Source organism: Sceloporus occidentalis, unplaced genomic scaffold (assembly GCF_023333645.1).
Source record: "Sceloporus occidentalis isolate IW3139 unplaced genomic scaffold, rSceOcc1.0.p SCAF_1, whole genome shotgun sequence".
NCBI lineage: Eukaryota > Metazoa > Chordata > Lepidosauria > Squamata > Phrynosomatidae > Sceloporus > Sceloporus occidentalis.
Window position 1 is genome coordinate 150,516,491 of NW_028316981.1, and position 23,454 is coordinate 150,539,944.

General features: G+C 41.7%; 1 protein-coding gene across 1 annotated transcript in view; it reads left to right on the forward strand.

Annotated features, from left to right (window-relative positions):
* Positions 1-666: 666 nt before the first annotated feature.
* Positions 667-23,454, forward strand: part of LOC149322406 (serine/threonine-protein kinase/endoribonuclease IRE1-like) — an 88,465-nt gene continuing 65,677 nt past the window's right edge. Inside the window, exons 1-2 of the mRNA XM_089527040.1 lie at positions 667-679; positions 3,918-4,298. Of these exons, the coding sequence (XP_089383166.1) occupies positions 667-679; positions 3,918-4,298 (394 nt within the window). The remainder of the gene's footprint in view (positions 680-3,917; positions 4,299-23,454) is intronic.

Here is a 23,454-nt window from a genome sequence, read left to right on the forward strand (position 1 = left end):
TACATATTCTAGCATAGGAAGGAGCCATGGCAGTTAAAGTCGTGTCAAACATTATTTCTACAGTGTAGATGCACCTTATATTTGAACAGAACACTGTTTGCCTTCTAATATATCAAAAATAACAACAGCAAATGATATATATAACAAGGTCAAAAGTATACAGAACTATACACCAATACAGGCGTACACACTACCTTGGGGGACTCAGGAAAGTCATTTGGTAAACAGCTTTTTTTCTGTTACAGGGTTCAAATGTCACCATTATGTTTGTTCACAGACTTTTTGAACTGACAAACAGTTAATGGAAAGGCATGGTTTCTCTTTTTACTGAAGCCCATATACACATAGATACAGAAGGGTCAGGGTGACTTTCTCTCCTGAAATGCCTGCCAATGTGCAAAGCAAATACACTTCTCACTGGATGAACTTGGTCTGCAAGTTACAATTGCCAGAGACGTTAGACAGGCTTTTGCCACACGCTTTTCAAATGCTCTGCAAAACTGACCTTTCAGGTATTTTAGCAGTATGCATGAGGCTCTCCCATTTTTTCCAGCATTTTGTTCAGCTACAAGAAAAATCCTTCACAACTCTCACATTTGGCTCTCCTGGTAAGCGTTAACACCACTCATGTTTTGATTCTACTGCTACTAACTTTAACAGGTATGCATGACCCCTTATGGTAAGTGGCATATAACAGTTCTAACAATAAAAACACGTGGCAAGCATTCACACATACACAGAAATTAAAGAACGCAATGCCAAGGCCATGGACAATAATGATACCTAGAGGTTTTCTATATGTGCCTCCTCTCCACCCATGGAAATGCCCTAACCTAGGTTAGTGCCCATTTGTCTGTACGGCTTTTTCTATTCCTCAGACTAATACCACTTTTTCATCTGTATCTTCACAATAATTACATGTGGGCAGACACTATAATAATAAACATTTTACAGATGGGGAGCTGCAGTACATATATTTCTTTTTCAGGCTCAAAACCTATGTATGGTTCCCTTTGAGGGCAAGGACATAACAGGCCAACCAAGCACTTGAGTATGTTGTATTTGAAGGTGGCGAAGATTCTTTCTCTACAGGTAATGATAAATGGGTTTTCCATTATTGGGTAACCAGAAATATGTAAATATGCTATGGCAGAGAGGAGTTTCTTCAGATACTGCACTACTAATTCCAGTATACCTCACCGACATACCTCACCGGTTGGCTAAGGCTGGTGGGAATCCAAGGAGGCTGTCCTGATCCTAGATCCATTTGAAGGAGGCTGTCCTGATCCCAAACCAGTGTCTGTCATCAGTAATGGACTGGATGAGGGCAAACGAATTGAAACTCAATCCAGACAAGACAGAGGTGCTCCTGGTCAGTTGGAAGGCAGACCAGGGAATGGGGATCCAGCCTGTGTTAGATGAGGTTGCACTCCCCCTGAAATCTTAGGTTCAGTTTGGGGGCACTCCTGGCCCAGGTCTCTGCAGTGACCAGGAGTGCTTTTACACATCTAAAGCTTGTGCACCAACTGTGCCCATTCCCTGAGACTCAGTCTCCGGATCTGGCCATGGTGGTACATGCTTTGGTTACTGTAATTTGCTGTACTTGGGGCTTTCTTTGAAAAATGTTTGGAAACTTCAGCTGGTCCAAAGAGTTACAGCCACTGTTGGAGGTAGGTTACAGAGACCACTCTTGATGCCTCTGTTGAAACAGCTTCACTGCCTGCCAGTTTGTTTCCAGGCACAATTAAAAATGCTGATTATGGTTTACAAAGCCATATCTAACTTCTCATTTGTATAAATTTCTGAGACAGGGTCTGTGTCTATATGTACTAGGTACTGTGCACAAAGCAAAACTCAGTGAATGTGCAATGAAGTCTGAAGACTATTATTAAATTTAATACATTTTGATATGCATACCTTTCCCCCTTCTACAGATTTTGTTTTGTTTTGTTTATGAAAATGTGCGAGGAATTGAACATTGCTACTAGTTCAACACAGGCCACAATATATGTCTTGCAAAGACAGCATATGAATTCCACCCCCACCCCCCTCCCCCCTCAGAATTCCAAACTACCATTACCTGGGCTATAATCACAGAGAGATGGAAAAACTGAGGAGAGGCTAGTCTTTGGCTGCATCCACACTGTAGAAATAATCCAGTTTGACACTGCTTTAACTGTCCTGGCTCAATGGTATGGAATTCTGGGAACTGTAGTTTGTTGTGGCCCCCGAGTGGCCACACTTTCCCTGCCCTGTATTCTGCAGCAGACATTTTGACCTCCTCCACAAAGTGGAGAAATTATGGCCTAGTTGGAAATGTGTATCTATGGGGAACTCTTTCTAGAAAGTCTCTTCTCTCTTTACCTGACACTAGTTACTCCTTGGTACCTAGTTTCCCATTTACTTTTTATTTTTTCTTTATTGTTGTTGTTGAGATTGGAAACCTAAATTAAAAATAACTTTTTATCTGGCATGCTAAATGCAGAAATCTGGGAATTATAGTCCTAAATGCTCTGATGATTTATAGATGGATTGTATGAAGGTGCTTTGTACAGATTAAAATAAAAGTAGATTGAAGATTATAAAATTTTGTAGACTGAGGTGGCAATAAGGTGCATGATAAACATGAAATTTAAGTGAGCTTATAGGCTCCTTGAGATCTGTATTTGTAAGGTATAATCTTCAATTTCTGTATTTTTCCTTTTCTTCCCCCCCCCCCCCCTTTTATTGACGAAAAACAAGACTGTGTCATGACATTATGCTATTGAGGTGATGTAGGGAAGTTAAGTAATATGATATTTTGGTTTAGGCTTATTTTATGTAATAATCCTTTTATTATGTATCTGAAGAAATTATTTTATATTTTGCTATGATAAAAATAAAGATAAAAAAGTAGACTGAAGTGGCCCTGCTGTGATATAGATTTACCACCCAATCAAGGCTTAGAAATCTAGCCTACATTGGTATCTTTTTCACATCTGGGTGATTTTAATGTGCAGTGGCTGTCTTAATCTTATGTGTATGTGTTTTAACCTATCTGTTGAAATGGCTTCATATGTTTAGTTATACAGTACATTGTATTTTAGTCCAGTGGTTCTCAAATGGTGGGGCAGGAACTCCAAAGGAGCTGATCAAGGAGGGGAATGAGACTTGGAGGCCTGGTCCCTTCTCCTCCTCCTCTTCCCAAACTTCTTTTACTTGTAAAGTTTACACATGGGGTGAGTTAAATATTGAATTTACTTAAATAAAACTGTTCTAATTAGAGACCAGGTTATTTCCTTGCTGTTACTGTGTGCCTTCAAGTTGTTTCAACACTTAAGGCAAACCTATCATGGGCTTTTTCTTGGCAAGATTTGTTCAGAGGTTTGCCCTTGCCATCTCCTGAGGCTGAGAGAGTGTGACTTGCCCAAGGTCACCCAGTAAATTTCATGGCTGAGCTGGGAATTGAACCCTAGCGTTCATAGTTTATCACATTGGGGCTGATTTCGGCATTAAAGAGAGATTAAAGTGAAATGAAACACAACAACAATCATTACTATATTATTTATTTCATTTGTATGCCACAGGGACCCAAGATTAAAAACGCTTTAAAAACGAGGGCTGCATCCACACTGGGGAAATAACCCGGTTTGGCACCGCTTTAAATGTCTTGGCTCAAGGCTATGGAATTCTGGGAGTTGGAGTTTGTTGTGGGCCCACAACAACCGCCAACTCCCAGAATTCCATAGCAAGGAGCCAGACAGAGTTAAAGCGGTGTCAAACCGGGTTACTTCTCCATTGTGGATGCAAAACACCAGACACCACATAATCTTTATTTAAACGTAAATGGTATAAAACGTAGTGGCCGTGTATTTTATTCTTGTGAGAGAAGAGGTAGTAAAGAGCGAGTGCTCTCAGGCCCCCCTCATGCCTGGAAGGGCGACATGGCGGCCTGAGGCGCTGGGGCCTTTTCCTGGCGGCGAGGCCTTCTTTGGCCCCGACGGACTCGGACGGGGCGGGCCTGGCTCCCGAGGCCCAGAGGCCTTGCCCTGGCACCAGGCTCCGCGCCGCCTCCTCCCTGACCCCACCCCCGGCTCCGGCTTCTTCTCTCTCGACGCTGCTGCGGCTGAAGGGGAAACTAGAGAGGGCCGCCTCCGGAGGAGGAGGAGGAGGAGGAAGGGCTCCAGACGCAGCGCTCCGGCCAGGGAACCATGGAGCCACGGAGGCATCCAGGGCAGCGTCCTCGTGGTCGGCGCCTTCTGCTTCTCCTCAGCCCGGGCGCTTGGCTGCCCATGCTCCTCCTGCTCCTGGGGCCCCGGGTAAGAGAGTGGGCTTCCCGGCAAGGCAGGGACGGGGGTGCGTCCACATTGGAGAAATAATCCGCGTTGGTGCCGCAACAAACTGCCCTTCTCAGAATCCCATAGTCAGGGAGCCATGGCAGTTCAAGCGGCGCCAACCCGGATTATTTCTCCAATGTGGACGCAGCAGAGCGGTGCCCACTGGCGTTGGGAGGTCGCTGACCATAGGCGCGGCGTTTGCCCAGCCTTTCCTGCCGGTGTGTGGCTGATATTTTCGTGGCTGCTGTGTGCCTTGTTGGAGTCGTTTCCGACTTCTGGCCACCTTAAAGGCACACAGCAACCAGGAAGGGAACCTGTCGTGTTTGGGTCTCCTTGGCAAGATTTCTTCAGAGGGGGGTTGCCCTTGCTGCCATCCTCCGAGGCTGAGAGAGTGTGACTTGCCCAGGGTCACCCAGTGGGTTTCCATGACCGAGTTGGCTTCGGAATCATGGCCCAGCATTTTAACCACTACACCACACTGTCTCTGTCCAGCACAATGACCTGCTTTCATTGCTCCATGCCTTGATAAGATCCTGAGAGTGGGGTACTTGTTAACCTGTGAAAGCAGGAGATTGTATATTTATTAATTATTATTATTATTATTATTATTATTATTTCTTTCTTAACCAGGATCTGTAAGAGTAGACAGTTACATAAAGCAGGTGTGTGGTGCAATAGTGGTGGTAGTGGTGAAGTATGGAAGAATCCTTTTAGCATCCCACCATCCTCTTTCTGTGGATGGCTGAGTGGACATATGGTGCGCAAAGGGATCTTTTGCAGCACCTTAAACAGACTTAGTGAAAGATAGAAGTTGGCAGCCTGAGCTTTCCTGGGCTTGAGCCTGCTTCCTCAGATGCAAGTGGAGTATGGTGTGTGCCAGATGCCTCTTGGATGTCATCCTCACCTTCCCTTGGGAATCTGAATGCAAACATAATAAAAGATATCTGTACACAAAGGGATCTTGTAGCACTACTGTTCAAAAGAAGCTGCAGCATCTGAGGTCTATGAAAGCACATGCAACAACTTCTTTTGCCCTGTTAGTCTCAAAGGTGCTACAAAACCCCTTTGCATGCTGATATTCCAGACTAACACGGCTATGGTCCAAAACACACTGCAGAAATAACCCAGTCTGAGACTGCTGTAACTGCCTTGGCTCAGTGCTGGGGAATTCTGGGAACTGCAGTTTTGTAAGACATTAGCCTTCTCTATCAGAGAGTTCTGGTGCCACAATAAAGTACAATTCCCAGGATTCCCTAGCACTGAGCCAGGGCAGTTAAATCAGTCTCAAACTGGATTATTTCTGTAGTATGTTTTGGACTTGTGTCTTGAGTAATAAAAGGTAGTCACTCCTTACATTTTGATATTTTCCCAGGTGGTGTGCCACAGTAAAACTTGTCAACTGAGCAAAAGGAGACCCCTGAACTTCATTTTGGTGTGGCCCCTCAGTCCACAGGTTGCCCCTGGTGTGAGGTGTAGCACTTGCTGTGATGTAGGAAAGGACATTGTCCCTTGACTTAGGAAGCAATGGACTTGGGAGAATGGCTTGCGATAGAATATTTTCTAAAGCTGGCTCACCTTTTGTAAGGTGTCCCTGTTGAGGCTTGGGGTCTGAGTTGAAAAGGTTTGTCCCCTTAGAAATGGTGGCAGACAGTTTGCATCATTGCAACTCCTTGTAAATCTCCTGCATAGTGAATTGAGATGCTTGGGTTTCTGATTGTAAAATCCCATCAGATGAACTCACTATGCTTTTGAAACTCTATGGATCAGCTTTTGAAACTCATGGGGTCAGTTTTTCACATGAATACAGAAATTAGAAAAAGAAGTGTAAGTGTCCTGTACGTCTGCTCTCTCTCTCTCTCTCTGTCTTTAAATACAATGTATGGCGGGTTATAGACCGCCATTTCGGACGTCCTCAGGACGTCCCATTTTAAAAAAGGGGCGTCTCTTCTAGACGTCCCTTTCCCTATCACGGATTCAGTCCGTGACAAATGGCGGCGGCCGTTCCACACGGCCGCCACCATGTTTACGTCTTGGACGCATAGCGTCCAGACGGGTCACAGCTGTTATGATGTCACGGGTGCGCCATGGGTGCCTCGCGACGTCATAACGGCGCTGCAGGAAGAAGCTCCATTTTGGAGCTTCTTTTTTGCTCTGCGAGGGAGTCACGCGGTTTGTATGCTGCGACTCCCTCACGGAGCAAAGAGCAGCGCTGGCAGACCGCCGCAAAGCGGCGGTTAGTAATGCCTCCCCATTTCTAGAAATGTGTGAACTGTACAGCTCTGATGAGTTCAGCTGAGCTATGATATATCCATTTTTCTGAGTTATCAATGACACATCAGAGCCCACTCCTTAAAAGAAGATGGGAAGTAGCCATAAAAACTCCTATGTCTGTAAATGACTGCACTTTTCTTCCATTTTTCTACAGAAAGTCAGATCTTCTGAGAACAGGTCAAAGAACCATAGCAAAAACATAATGTGACAGTGGTTAGATCATAGTCTTGTTTGGATGGCCCATGAAAATAAGTGAGAAAAATATGACTGATTTGGTGGGAAAGTACCCCGTAACAAAATTTGTTCCTTCTTAATTTTCAAAAAATTGTCTTAGGTCACATCCTGGGAAGAGAGGTTGCATAAATAAAGTAAATACGTTTAAAAGTAGCTGTATTAGTTTCTTGCAGCATAAAAAGGAGGAAGGGAGGGGGAGGGGAAAGGAATGTAAAAGTATCTTTAAAACAAACTTATGTTTATTTTAGCATGAGCTTTCATGGATATAAACCCACTTTTTCAGATGCAGTACAGTGACTTTAATATCAGTCTGTACTGCACCTGAAGAAGTTTATGTCTATGAAAGCTCGTGATAAAATACAAATTTAGTTTTAAACTTATTTTCCCCCTCCCTTCTTTAAATTCTTTTTTATCCCCCTTCTTCCTTTTTCTCTTATTATCTTCAGTTATTATTATAAATCTGCTCTTCCTGCAAAAGAGGAAATCCATAGTACCTCTGTTTTCACAGGATCTTCCATCAGCACACATGTGTGGTTTCAGTCATTACCGGAACTGCAGTCTATTGTGGTGAAAGGGTTATTGCTCAATAACTCCTCCTTGCACTGTTTGGTTTGTGTGTTGATATTGATAAAATGAAGTCAGAGTATGTTGCTGTGCTTGTGCCGTAGAAAACTGGTTTTCAACTGAGTTTTCAGCTGAATTTAGTGTTGCTAACTAGTGATGTAGAATTAAATCTATGTTGTCAAGTTTCCTCCTCCCACTCCTGCTCCATTATTATTCTACACATACATAGTGATAGCTCATTAATGTCGTCAAAACCTGTTTATACAGAAGGTAGTGTGCTGAAGAAACGTGATATGTATTTCTTGTTATCTCAGATGAAGTATAACAGCTAGTTGTACTGAATTCTCTGTTTCAGTCTCCTGCACATTATGACAACTTAACTAGGAAGCCAACTCTGGGAATGTAGGCTGCCTTCATGTTTAGGACTGCCTGCCGGACACACAGTTAGTTTGGGCCGGACAAAGGAGAAACCCTGAACTTTTGGGAAGCCTCATTCTTTGGAGCCCTGGAGAAACAGGCAGTAACAACAGGTGGTGGTGGCAGCAGAAATATGGGGTTGGCCCCACCTTTGCCGCTACCCACTGCTAACTGGCCCCTTTCTTTGGGGGTTGCTGGATGCCCAAAGAGATAGGCAGCCTCTTTTGTTGTTGTTTTTTTTTAAAAAAAATAAATGATCCCCACCAGGTGTAAAATATGCTAGGTATACTACTGGGTACACCTGTCTCTTTAAGAATGATCCATGGTTTTTCATGATCTGCACTAGTGATTCCCAAAGTGCCCTGGAGGCAGTGGAAAGATCCAGGGGGACAGTGAGAGAAAAGGGGGCAGCAGGAGGAGCCTTCAGTCAAAGGACTGGTGTACAAGAAAGAGAAGCAGAACCTGCAGCCTTTAGGACCATGGTGGGGATGAAGGTTGCACGGAACTTTTTCTGCACAGTACTAACAAATGTTAGCTATGGTGCTACTGTCGTTGTTTCGGAGAGATCCTCTAGTGTCAACTCCTCCTCCCCCCCAAACACTATTGCTGCTACCCAGTGGCATTTGGCACATTTAATCTGGCTCCTTGGCAAAAAACTATTTGACATACGAGACCCTAACAGCAGCACTATTGCAGTCAGCGCTGACAAGAGCACCCAATCCCACCATTTTGGAAAGGTAATGCCATGGCAGGAGCATTTTCCAGTTATTTATTTATCTTTGAAAGGGGTTATGATAAATTTTGAGAGGAACATTGAGATAATTTTTTAAAATCCTATTCCTCTGTCAGTTCTAAAATTTTCTTTTTAAAAAATTGAGAGAAAAATAACAAGGTAATGTATCATTTTTTCCCACTAGGTAATTAAAAATATTGTAACATTAATGGCAATTAATGACCAGGGATGGAGGACTTGTAATTAGTTATATAACAAATCACTTTTGAAGCTTTGGGGATGCTAGTGTCATCTTTTCTCTTTGCTAAATACTTGTATTGAATGAAATAATCAATCCAAAAGGGTCCTTAGGCCCTGTACAGACAGGCCATAATAAAGCTGCTTCAGGTCACTTTGGCAGTATGCTGTTTAAATGCTGCATGCTTTCTAAGAGGCTGGAAGCCACACCAAAGCCACTCTCCAGTCCTAAGGACTAGAGCATGGCTTTGGCACAGCTTCTGGACTCTTAGGACATATGCATCATTTAAACAGCATACCTCCAAAGTGACCCGAAGCAGCTTTATTTTGGCCTGTCTGTACAGGCCCTTTGTGCTGCTTTCCTTACTGTTTGATTAATCATGTGAACAATTACATTTACTGAATAAATTTTGAACACTGATCAAGTAAATATTTGAGGGACTGTTTCCCAACAACTGCTTTTTTTAAATAAGAAAAAAGTAGCAAGATTATATTGTCTGGATCTAAAACTCCTATTAACTTTATAAAACTCCACAAGGGCCATCCAATACAAACCTCTGTGATTCAGGAATACACAACCAAAGCAGCCCCAACACGTGTTTCTTTTTTTTAACATTTGCCTTAAAGAGTCTGACTAGAATTCTACTCTGGGGGAAAAATAATCACATTAACCTTGATGTGAAGGAAAAAAAAATAGCAGAACACAAATACACAGGCTTTCCTGAAATGCTTGTGTTCTACAAAGCAACTTAATCTTTTATTTTGGTATGCTTACTCATTGTATAAAGTGAAACATGCATAACCTGAGTGTCTCTTGTGTGCCAGCAGCAATGGGGCACGGTTCCTCTGCATTAGTGCTAGAAAGTGCACTGCATACCCACTGCAAAAACCACAACAATGAAATTGTAGAACTACCAGTACCCGAATTGGCTTTTTGTTTGCTTAATTTATAACTTCACAAATAAAATACAAATTTCTGGTATACTTACAAAGGACTGTTAAGGGATGTTACAGCCCCCTTCCACCCTGGCTGCATCTTTCTTTTTTCCATCCCACCCATCCTGTGTTGGGTTGGGAGGTGCAGCTTCCAATTGCCTTGTTGACCTCCTTTCTAAATGCAGATGCCATGATTGAAAGGCCTTCACTTGTCCAGTGGTTCATAGAGGAAAGGTTGGGATTTTTATTAAAAACGCAATAATTACAGCTACATCCAGAGTTAGATATGCTGCATTCTGTGTCAGTAAGCAAATGTGCTTACTGTGGGGAACTTGAAAATAAAATTAATAAAAATTGCAGTGACTGTTTCTGATGTCTATTTGTTTATCTCATTTGTTTGCTTGTTTTATGCTACATACATGGTCATGAGGTGATAGAAATGTGTTAGAAATCCCATGGCTTAAGGCAGTAGCAGCCAAGTGATGAAGCACATGAAGGCCTCCGTTCAACTAAAAGAATCTCAGGCAGTTAGTCTGGGAAAGACCCGTGCCTTGAGATCTTGGAACACTGTTGATAGCAGGAGATTATGATGATTTGGAACTAAATATAGAAGTGTTTTTCTGTGGGATTTTCATTATAACTCTCCCACATAGTCTTTAATTTATTTGAGACGCTTAATACCAAGATAGGCTGAACCTTAGAAAAAAGTGCATGGATTCTGACCATCCATCTGGAACTACCTGTTCTCATTCTACAGAGGAAGTTGGAACCTTTCTTTCTTTCTTTCTTTCTTTCTTTCTTTCTTTCTTTTTCTCTTGTGGCTGCAGCCAAGAAGGTTCAGTGCATATGGATGAATTAAATTCTTAATCATTGAATAGAGAAAACAAAAACTGTTATGTTAGTTTTCAGATAAATTGCCTATATGGCATGTACATTTGTGTGTGTATGTACCTTCAAGAGGCATGTTGACTTATGGCGACTCCAGAAATAGCATAGGGTTTTCTTAGGCAAAGAATAATCAGAGGTGGTTTTTTCAGTTCCTTGCTCAGCACCTGATATTTGGTGGTGGTCTCTCATCCAAAGACCAACCTGGACTGACTCTGCTTTGTTTCCAAGGTCAGACAGAATGTGATGCCTTTCCCCTTATGTACAATTACTACCAATAATATAGCCATCCTCTTTGCAGAAATCTATACAGTTGGCCCTTCACATTTGCAGCTTTGACTTTTGCGGATTTGATTATTTATATTTTTGATTAATATGTTCTCTCTAGGAATCTCAAGGTCATCCAGTGCAACTCTGCCAGACGTTGACCATAAAGTTCTGCTGGAGAACCTAAAAGTTCCTAGAGAAAACATTTCTCTGGGCATTTGTAGGTCCTCCAGCAAGATAATCGACTTTTAGGAGATGTTGATCATAGAGTTGCACTGGAGGACCTGGAGATTTCGAGGGAGGTGTTTCTGAGGTTTAAAAAGTAGTATTTTTTATTTACAGTTGTCCCACATTCAGGGGGATCCTTCACCCCTAACCCCAGTGAATGTGCAAGGATCACTGTATGTGTTTTTATCTAATTCTGGTTATTGTTGTTTCTGTAGATAATATACTTGTTAATGCTGAAAGCAATCTCATGAAATTTTGAATGGAAATTCAATAGTGTTTAATATTTTTAACAATGTTGTTCAAGAAGTGAATGTAGCCCATAGCATACACATATTGGCCAAAATTGGAAAACCCAGTCTGTATACTGTATGTGTCCAAGCCTGTTCTGTTATCCGAAAAGAAGGGCTGAAAAAACAGGGCTAAGTTTGTATGGCACATCAACCTTTGGTAACATGATGTCTACCAGATGTATTAGACTACAACTTCCATAATCCACAGAAAGGGATGGCAGGAGTTATAGTCCTATACCTCAGGAGAGCGTAATGTTGCAGAAAGCTATCCCACTTAGGCATTTAAAATATTGACTGCCAGTATAATGTAATGGGGTATATTGTGTTTGGACTATGGAGATCTAGGTTCAAATGTCTGCTCAGCCAGGAAGCTCATTTAATGAGGACTTTTTCTTAACCTAACCTAATTTGGAAAGCAGTTATTCATTCATTAAATTCAGTACCTTGCTTGGAAAATGTGTAAACCACCCTTCCATTACATTTATATTGCTGCGTCACAGTAGATTGCAACAATTAAACACTGAACAATTCCAAGAAAGAAAGAAATCAAGATAAAAAAAAGAAACCTGAAAAGCCACCACATACAAATGATCTGCCCAGCAAAGTGGAGGCTTACCAGAACAGGAATATTTTAACTAGTCAGCAAATCCTAGGGAGACATGGGGTGCAAGAAATCTCACAGAGTACCCACAAGATGGAAGGACAGACAGACAAGATGGAAGGACACACACACACACACGGCACTTTCTTTTAATGAAGTTTGCCATCCAAGACTAAAATACAGAGAGGGAACTTTCCAATAGATCGTACAGTGCATGCAGACTAGTACAAGTGGAGGTGATCTTTTAGGAACTCTGTATCCAAGCCAACACTTTCATTTGTATCTGGGAATTGGACTGGGTAGTAGTGCAGACGTTTTAATCTAGACATAATGCAATCCCATGGGTGAGTGCCAAAGATCATCTTTGCTGATATCTGAACCAACAGGATTTTTCAAAGTTTCTTCAAAGGTAGCTCCGTGTAAAACTTGTCGCAGTAATCTAAACTGAGCGTAACTATGGCGGGTTATAGACCGCCGCTTTGAGGCGGTCTGCTGCCGCCGCTGTTTGCTCCATAAGGGAGCCGTCGCAGCCACACCGCGCGGCTCCCTTACGGAGCAAAAAAGAAGCTCCAAAATGGAGCTTCTTTCTGCGGCGCCTCTGTGACGTCACGAGGCGCCAGGGGTGCGTTCGCGATGTCACAGGCGCCGCGACACATTCGGACGCACAGCGTCCGATATGTAAAGATGGCGCCGGCCGTGTGGAACAGCCGGCGCCATATTGTACGGACAGAGTCCGTATTAGACCCAGGGGCGTCTAGAAGAGACGCCCCTTTTTTAAAATGGGACGTCCTGCGGACGTCCCAAGTGCCGGTTTGTAACCGGCCTAAGGCATGTGTTACTTAGATCAGATCTAATCTTCTGAGGATAAAATGGAGAAAGCTACTAGGTGAAAGAGTAGAATGAAAATGGAATAAATAATTAAAAAAAAAAAACAGAACTGTGTTGCAAAATTTGATTAGCAGTACAGAAGTTGCTGGAATTATTGTGGCTTTAAAATGACTTTTAAGCTTTGCTTCAGCTTATATTTTAAAAGTGTGACACTTCCTTCCATTTTGCTTTAAACATCAGTAATACCATAGGAATAACAGGTTCAACTTCTGCATTAAACATAGTGACTTGTTTTTCTAAAAAAACTATGCATGCTATCTGCCTGTAACCTAGCAATGTAATTAGAGAACTGGTTGACAAAAATAAGTGCAGTGAATCATAGGGTATATATGATCATCATGCTGGTTGCTTGTGTTATTGTGCGGAAATGCTCCTAAATGTTTTGCTATGCCCATATGTCCAATTCTAGCTCTCTGTAATGCAGTTTATGTTTCAGCTGTTTGTTGAAGCTAATTGTGTGCTCTCATCAAAGTGAGCAGAGGCAGGTTCAGAGACTGAATTCAGTAAAATATTTGCAAATGTGACTGCACAGTCTGATCCTACATTCTGTTCAATTTAATAAAATTCTTGGGAGCACAAAGAACATGAGATTAAACTTCAGATAAGAAGTTAATGCAGCATCCCCGTCCCCCCCCCCCTTATTGCATCTATAGTATTTAGGGGAGGGATTCAGGCTACATTTCCCTTCAGGGCTACACACAAGAGGAGGTGTGTGACGTGTTTGTCTCTTATGCTTCAAACAGTTCTTTCCCATTCTTTTTCCCCACTTACTCCCCAGAAAAGAACCAGACTCTTCAGTTGGGGTGCCCTTGGTTGATTTGAATGTGAGATTGTTTGATCACTGCTAGATTAAACCTTTTAAGAAAACAGATATCAGGGTTAGGGAAATTTTGTTTAAATTGTATCTTGATCTTTGGCTGTGGTCACTTGGTTCTTTCCCAGGAGGGGGGGAAAAGGGCGAGGGAGGAGTCTTGAATTCTGCTTCAGATCTTTCTTAAGCAGGGTTTCGCATGAATCCTGCGTTTAGAGCCCCTAAAGGATTGTGCACACATGTCAGAAATATTTGCAAAACCTTACATCTTTTGCAAGTGGCACAGCTCTGGAGCTCTCAGAAGAGTCCAGGACAATCACAGAATGTTGACTTCTGTATGACTCCTCTGCCTTCCGGCACTAGCCCAGCAAATACCTCTTGCAGGAGAGAAGGTGGAGGTGGCCATCACTCCAGATGTCCAGCAGAATATCCATTCCTCCAATGCAGAGTATGGGGTGACATGTTCCATCTTCCCCAATGGGGAAATGACATTATTTACCTGTTCTGTACTGGTGCATAGACCTTGCAACACTTTCTCTGTGCCAAATGTACTGTCTGGCTTCATTACTGGTTGCCTTTTGCTGGGCAATCAAGAGCTACTTGTTTCAGGAGCCATTTGGTTGTTTGTTGAATTTTGTTTGTAACTTTATCTCCTCATTTAAAATAGTAGACTAGAACAGTAAGTTTACATTCAAATAAATAAATCAGAAGACAGCAGTAGCTGGATGCTTGCTTGACAGAGAGACTCTTGTGCTAGAGAGGCTGCTAATGATTACTGTTAGTGGAATAGCTTTCATTTTTGTTAATAACAATAATAAAATGTATTTATATCCCACCTCTCCAATTGGATTGAGGCGGCTTACAACATTAAAACAACATTAAAATGCATTAAAATACCAAATAATCATTCACCTCATAAAAGCCTATAACCTAAAAACCCACCCACCCCAAATTTAAAATAACATTCCAGACCAAATACCAGTAAACAAGGTCAAGCAGGTAGGCAGTTGATGGAACAGACAAATTAATCTGGGAAGGCCCTCTAAACCTTCCAGAGACTACGGTTGCAGTACCAGATGCTAGTATTGTGATCATGACAACAGTAGCTAACTCAGCATGATCGTTTCTAAGTTTTAATGATGAACAAAAATTCCATGTTTTATAAACTCCTGCATACAGTATCCAACGTTAACTAGTATGTTCTGATTGGATATAGTTATTAATATTTTTCGCTTGGTATGAGGTCACATTAAGCAAACTAACTGGCAATTTTAGTTTAGAAATCTTGAATGCTTACTTCATTACATTGCCTTATGGTTTCTAAGCCTTTTGTGTAGTCATAATTTCTCAACTATATCATAAAAGAAATAGAAACCATATATACAATAAGTAATTTTAGACTATTTTAATCGAAAAGTGGTGCATTGTTGACCAATTTGTTATAACACTGAGTATATTTTGTCTTATTCTAGGTTATAGAACTAGCACAAATAAATATTACCACCTCAGTCTCAAAAACCTGTAGCCTTTAAAATTACTTGTACATTTTTGCATTCGTTTACATTCACAGAACATTTTTCACTGACCCAAACCTGTTGAACCCAATATAATATTTTAGTCATTAAGATTTAGGTACATCATATCTACACATGCTGTAGGATATAATAGTTGAGTTCTGAGCTAGCAGAATAGACTATGGTGCACAGCAGGTGAGGGAAGTGCATATTTGCATCCTTTCACTAAAATTTCCCTTCAAGCTGAAAAATCATGAATTTTCAGTTTAGAAGAAGCAGACTGTGTCCCTTGCCTGTTGCCTTAGAAATTATTTTTTCACACTAGGAAAAAAAAATCCTAAAATGACCTCCTGCTGCCTGTAGCATTCATTCTGACACCTCTGGAGCCTATTGGATGTGTAGACAAGGCCGTATGGTCTCTGGTCTAAAGACTGCAAGTACCATTATTTACTGACAGCAAAGCCCTATTGGGCTTTCAAAGAAAGCTAAGTAATGAGTCTTACTGGGTACTGCATTCATATGAAAATGTTTGTCAATGCAGCATTTCCATCCCTTCTCCTTTAAGCTACTTTGCATCCCTCCATGGCAGTTAAAGTGGTCTCAGACTGGAATTTTTCTGCTGTGTGGATACTTTTTATTTTAAAAAAATGGGACTTAAGATTGAATTTTCTATTTATAATATGTCAGAAATACAAATGTAAAAGAGAGAGAGAGAGAGAATCCAAAAAGTTGAAATGATCATACTCCTAACATGCTTTAAGCAAGAAATTGAATTGGCTGTGTGTATCTCTTGGTGTCTTCATGGTACTCATTATGTATGGGAGGCAGCATGGTGTTTCCTATTTTGACATAATGGTTAGCACTTACTAAAAAGGTGCAGGAGTATTTATAAAAGGTTAATGTACTTTGGAAATGCTTGATTTGAAGAAGTTAAAACTTTTTAACTTTCTGAATGTAAGTTTTAGAGACATGATAAATCTGACATAGGCCCATTACAGGTATTTGTAGAAATCATAGTTTGCTGCTTTGTTAAGTGAACTGTAGGTGTAACCTCTGCTTCCTCCTCCCCCCCCCTTTCTGCAACCTACAAAAGGCAATTGGAAATATTGTTTAAATTATCCATAGTTCCCCAAGATGCTCAGAGTCAGAGAACACTGGGACAAAAGATCAGTCCAGAATCAAACCATTGTAACCCCCTCACTCTTTCTGACATTTTAAGTATAATACTCTATAATACTTGAGAAATCTGCTTTCCCTAGGTAAAACAGATGAAGTGAAAGCTAACCTTAAACACTAAGGGGCCATTCAGACTACGAAAAACACCGGTTTTCAAACTGATTCTTGCACGTGAAGTTCATATTCACCCCGAATCCCCCACAAGCGAATCAGAGGCTTGCACACCCGTTCCGTGGCAAATGCCCCTTAGAGCGGGTTAAAAGAAATCGGCGCAAATAGCGTTTCTTTTGAGAAACCCCGGTTCTGTGGAATATGAACTTGCACCCGATCATGACCGGGGCAAATTGAGGGAGGGATTTAGGTCAGAGGGTGGGCAAAGGGCAGGGCATTCCCTCCCATCATCAGAAGGGAGGGAGGAGGAGGAGGAGGAGGAAAGAGCTGAATCTGGATGCAAAGGGGTGACTTTTGGCTTCAGAGGTGGGGGTGGAGAAAGTGATGAAGGAGGAGGAGGAGGAGGAGGAGGATGAAGAAGCTGGGAGAAAGAGTCAATGGGCATCCCCGAGGAAGGAGAGGGTCTGAAGGAAGGAGGAGGAGGAGAGATACATAGATATATAGATAGATCGCGAGCAGGAGCAAGGGTCAGTTCAGGGCAAGTCAGGGCGCTACAGCAAGGGATGCCGCTGCTATCTGGCAGAGACCTTTTTCCTTTGGATTTTATTTTTTTTTAATTATTTTGGCACAAAATGTGCATGTTTGTAGGTAAAGATATATAGATATACATAGATATATAGCTAGATCGTGAGCAGGAGCAAGGGTCAATTCAGGGCAAGTCAGGGCGCTACAGCAAGGAAAGCCTCTGCCATCCAGCAGAGACCTTTTTCCTTTGGATTTTATTTTTTTTATATGCGCGCATATGTGCATATTCTTTCCTTTGGAATGACTGCTGCAATGAGAATGAATTAGAATTCGAATGTACTGTTGCAACTTGGCAAATTGATACAGCTGTTGCTACTGTCTTCAGGGGTAGCCTATTTTTTCCTTTGGAATGAGTGCTGCAGTGCTGAATGTTACAACTTGGCAAATTGATACAGCTGTTGCTACTGGTTTCAGGGGTAGCCTATTTTTTCCTTTGGAATGACTGCTCCAAAGCGAATGAATGTTAGAATGCGAATGTAATGCTTCTCTTTCCAATTAGGCAAATTGGTAAATTGATACAGCTTTTGTACTGTCTCTAAGGAATTCAGGGGTAGCCTAGGGAAAGTTAAAAAAAATGCATCCTTTTTTGGCATTCCGAGGTGAGGAATTAATTTTGTTGTTGTTGTTGTTGTTGTTGTTGTTGTTATTATTATTACCTGTGTATGAGGCATTCTGGGGTGCCAAGGGAGTGGGATACAGGCTACAGAGATGGCACTAGCTTTCATTTTGGGGTTGAAAATGGGGCCAGGGGCAGATAATAATCTACAACACTGACCCAAATGCCCACAACACACACACACACTCCAGAGGTTTTTAAATTTGACAAGTGGTGCCTGGTCCTTTAAAAAAAAGGAGGGGTGGAAAGCACACTTCTGATGTCCCTATCAGTGCTGGAAACGTCACCTATGACCATCACGGAACTAACTTTGATTGACAGCCAGGCACCTTCATCTTAAACCTGAATTCTCCAAGAGGGCATTCGTGTTAAAATGCCCCTGATTGGTAGTCAGCACTTGCTTCCGGAGAGATTCGGGAGGGAGCCCCCCGAATTTGACCAGTTCGTTCCAGAGCAATGCCACCAGTGTGAATGAGCCCATAGACTAGCAAACCAAATACTCATCATCATCCTGTCTTGGGCAAATACAAGAGGTTGGATTTCTGCCACTCTGTAGTGGATTGAAGGACTATGTATGGTTGCAAATGCCTTTCTCTGTCCATTCTGCAATCAAAAGTGTGGGCAACATCTGGCCTCCTGGTTCTTATTGCAGCCACACCTTCTCCATTTACTACCCTAATCATAGTATGTTGTCACTTCTACCACTGCTGGTAAAAGTACACGGTTGAAATATGTTGCCGCTGAAAAGCAAAAAGCTCCTTTCTTCATCCTTTCTGCAGTCTACTGTTCTCTCTGCTGTGAGAGGTTGCTTGGGCACATTCCTGTTCCATAGAGAACAGTTGTGCCCCATGGCTTTAGGCCAAAGATCCCTGGCATGTGTCATTTAGGTACTTTTGCATTGTTAGATGCATGTAGATCATGGTAGATAGTAAAACTTGGGTTGAAATCCTGGCTTGTTCCTAAAGCATAGTTTAAAGCAGAAATGGGCCTAGTATGGGTCTCCATGTATTGTTGGATTGAATCTCCTGACATTCCTCATCATTGGCTGTGTTGTCTAGGATGGATGGGACCTGCAATCCAACAACACCTGGAAATCTGCACTTTGCTCATCTCTGGTTTAAACACACAACAATTTCACGAGTTGAGGCATCCACAGCTCATTTAAGATCTGTGGTGGATACTTCTGATCTCCCAAGAGGAGAGTGTGAGCCTGAGGCTTGTGCCGTATTGTCTACTATTAAATATCTGAAAGTCAGGGCTCTAGAGTTCAGGGGTAATACTGGAAGTGGATAGCACATGCAGACTTCCTCCCACTCTGAACATTTTTTACCATGTTTGGAATAACTTCGGACAGGATTATATTTTACTGGCTGCTGGCATATCACTTTTTAAAATCTGAAGTTTATGCTTCATTCATTATCATCTCTGATTTGAAGTGTCTCAGTAGCCCATATCTAAAAATTCTGCTCATGAAGAGTAAGGTTAATGGAATGATATAGAAGCAGCTGTGGTTGCTTTCAGATTTATAACTTTTTCTCTGAAAAGAGAAAGAATAAGGAAATGTTAAGTTTAAGTCTTCAGTTGATCATAGTGTACCAAGGAACATCGTGAAACTTGGTCAAGTTTTGGAAAAAAAAAAAACACCTACCCCCAGGTTTCGCTTAAAGGTTATGAATGCAACTTTGATAAATAACTTCCCTGATTTGCTGTTATAAATATTTGCTCCTGCTGCATCTGAATGTCAGGTGGGACTGTTTATCCCCAGTGGAGTAATGGCTGTGGTACGACCACACTGTAAAAGAGACGGAACACTTGTTTCTAAAGGGTATAATAATGCTTTAGGGAAGAAGCATGATGAACCCATATTAGGTACAGGTTAGTCCATTATATCCCTATTTAAATGTCAGTATTTGGCAGGCAGCTTTGATTATCATTTTTTTATTTATATTTTTAGTCTCCTCAGTTTACCTGTTCTGGCTCTGTTTAAAACATAGCATACTTCAGAATTTGTATTTCAAATATTCTTTCTTCTGAATGCACACGTGTAGGATAGCATTGTTCAAAATGCAACAATAGTAGGGCATTTAATATATAATAATGCTCATGTTAAATAGAATTGTTCAAAACATTCCCCAGTGGGAAGTGAAAGGGGACCTCTCTGGTTTTGTGCACTTCTGGTTGTACCTCAGTGGTCTGTGCAGCTGCAACTTGTTTGAACATCTTTTCCCAAAGGGCTTTTCTTTTCTCACATGAAGCAGCTACAGAACTTGGAAACATTTCTTTTTGGACTACAACTACAACTTCCAGAATCCCCAAGCCGGGGACAGGGCGGTTGGGGGATTCTGGATGGAGTGACCCTCAAAAGTAACTTTTCCAGTCTCTGAGCAGCTGTGGGTGGATTCGGAAGAGGAGTGTGGGAGCACACTGGGATTGTTAAACCTCCACCTTATGTTGTTACCTCTCAAGAAGAAAAGCAGCATATGTGTGTGAGCGTGTGTGTGAGAGAGAGATTTTGGACAGACTGCTAGGCAGTGCCCTTCTATCTTCCATTCAGTCTGAAGCTTTCCGTGCTAGGAAAGACCTAGGGGGCAGGTCATAAATGCAGCACCTGCCTCAAATCACAGAGGGTATAAGAGAAAACTCACCAAGGAAAGAGACTGTGTGTGAGCTACACAAGTTATTTATGGTGGGTGAGATGCCCATTAAATGGGTAGAGAGATACATATACAAATGATACTGGAAAGGAAGACTGAAGCTGATGGTGGGAATCAGTGCTATCCTCCTTTCCCAGCAGGTTTTCCTCACTTTGGAATACAAAATTATGCTGTTGGTGGTATCCTGAGTGCAGTCTGAAGAGTGAATGCAGCATTTGTGTGGCAGGGGCTTCTTGGCTTTCTTTCTTTGGACATAGCCCATGCCTCATGGGTCTCTGGGCAGGAGGCTCCTGGATATTGAGGAGTTTTCTGGAGCATTATCCCCATGAGAACAAAAATATTGCTTGCCACCACTGCTGTGTGCATGCAGAAGCCTCTTTTTGAAGGATGGGCCGGGGGGGGGGGGGGGGGGCTTCTAACTCTTGGTCTTCTCTATTAACAAACGCTTCCATTAAAGCCATGGCTTCATCTGTCTATGGCACCGGACCCAGTTCCGTGCAGCGACCAGCAGGGCTAGAACAAACTGCTCCACTAAAACTAACTCTGCCATTTCCAGGGACATCCTAACCGCATGTTTGAGCCAGCGTATCCCATTGTCTCTAATCTTTTGCCCTAAAGTGCACAGGTGTAGCCCGGTCTGCCATTTAAATTCTCAGAGTCTTCGTCTATAAGTCTCCTCCAAGATGTTCAGGGGTATGCAATATCACTTCTTTCAACTTTTCGTAGCTCCGGGCTTATTCTGAGAGTATCAACCGCCTCTTGGGCAGGACCTGTCCAACATGGAGCTAAGATTAGGGCCACTGTTCTCTGGGCTAGTGGGCCGCTGCCACAACCCGTTCAAAGGTATTTAAAAATGCCTCCACATCATCAGTTTCAAAGGATTTAGACCCATAGCCCACAAAGCAGTTCCCTCTTCTGACCCTTCTCTCTTGGGAGCCTTTAACATTTCAGCCATCTGGATTATTAGTCGCGATTGGGCATTTTGCTGGGTGACATATATCTGGTCTAATACCTGTAATTGGTGTGCTGATACCTGCTGCATTAATTGTTTTTGTTGCTCCGCGAACCAAGCAAACAATTGTTCTTGAGTAGAAGGAGGCCCTGCCCTTGGGGCAGTGCCCGCATTCTCCACTAGTGTGGGCGGGGCATTAACTCCCTGAGACATGGCTGCAGCACACATGCAACCACTTTCGGTTTCAGTTACAATAAAGCACACTAGCCAGTGTTGAATGCTCCAAACTTCAAATTAACAGCCTAAAATAACAGCTTAAGTCTCAATCAGGAGAACAAATGGGCCTCAGTTATGTCACTGAAGGTACACCCGTATAACTTCCAAGGGTTCTAGTTACTTCACTGAGCTCCAGGTTCTTCCTTGGTATAGCCCCCCGACATACAGTGCACCCTTGGCTTATGTGGGGGATCCGTTCCAGTCCAGACCCCCCGCGTAAGCCAAATACCATGTATGCTCAAGCCCCATTCAAGTGAATGGGGCTTGTGCATGTGGCAAATGGGACGCTCTGCCCCTTGCGCCCCTTACGCTCCCATGCAGCTCTACACAGTTTTGCACATAAGCTCAGCCGCATATAGCGCTTCCAAAAATACGTAGATTGGACCTATGGAGTGAGCAATCAGTTTTAACTTCATCCAGTTTACAACTCTTAGGTGACAGTTTTTAAAAATTTAAGGAGTCTTTGCTCACATGGAATTTTACTCACGGATTTCGGTTATATATAAAAGATTATGAAGCCTCATAGCAAGAAATCTAGTATTCTCTTTGTTCACTATGAGGCAATGTAGATTACAGTGAAAATACTGATGATTGTCATTTATTATTTAATTTACAGTATTTTTATCCCTCTTTTTCTTGGACTCCAAGGCAACTTATAAAAAGATACAAAACAAATACAGAAAAACATTGCTAAAATGTACAAAGACATCACTAAAAACATATTATTATCTCACAGAGCATCCAGACTTTATGAAATGAATGTTCAGGCATTATGAAGCAATGCAATATATTAATAGTAAAGTAGCTATATAAATTTAGCATGTAGCAAACAATTTTCTTATTTATGATTCATTTGTTCTTAAATTATTTTAATTGGTGTTTTAAATGTATAATTTTAATAGTTTGGGTTTTTGTTGTATGCCTTCAAGTCCTTTCTGACTTATGGTAACTCCAAGGCAAGCTTATCATTCTGTTTTCATGGCAAGGTTTATTCAGAGGGGGTTTGTCCGCTGCTGAGGCTGAGAGCGGGCGGCTTGCCCAAAGTCACCCAGTTGGTTTCAGTGGCCAAACAGGGATTCAAACCATGATCTCTAGAGTTGTAATTCAGTGCTCAGATCTCTTCACCACACTGGCTTTATAATTTTAATATCATAATGTAATTACTCTGATGAATGTAATTGTATTTTAATATGTATAATTGTATTTTATTGGAAACATTTAAATTACATTGGAAGGAAAATTTCCCTGCTATATATTGCAAATGCTTAGATATGGAATTTGGATTGTTGAACATATAATGAGAGAGGGAAAGTTGCATCAGAACACTGAGGAAATGTGTCTTGGGGTTTGTTGGTTTTTTTGCGAAGGAATGTCCTAGGTGAGGGAAAGCTGATATGATCAGCTTCATATTTTCCAAGTGTTGTACCACTTCCTTTAATACACTTCTCTTATCAAACAGAATGTCCTGTCAAAGAAACTCCTATTTTCTTAGTAATGCCATACACTTACGAGATATGTTTTGTGTTAATATTTTATTGATTGGTATTGGAGTGGTTAAAATTTGCTCAGCTTCAAGGCTGTTCCTTGGAAAATACACACTTCTGTTCTTCTGTTTCTGGCATTAAATAACATTGGTTGGATTTCAAGCAGAGTTTCCCAGCCAAAACAAATAATACTAGTGAAGTGACATTTTATTTTCATAAATGAAGAGGTGAAATTTACTTTATAAGAGTGGGAATAACCCATATGCTTCATTGCATATTTATTCACTGATAGTCCATATATGTGACATAACAAGGATTTTTTAATGACATTCTGTATTTACCAATTAGTTTCAAAGTTATGATATGTCAAGAGAATGGAATGGAATGACACTTGGTTAACATTTTGAT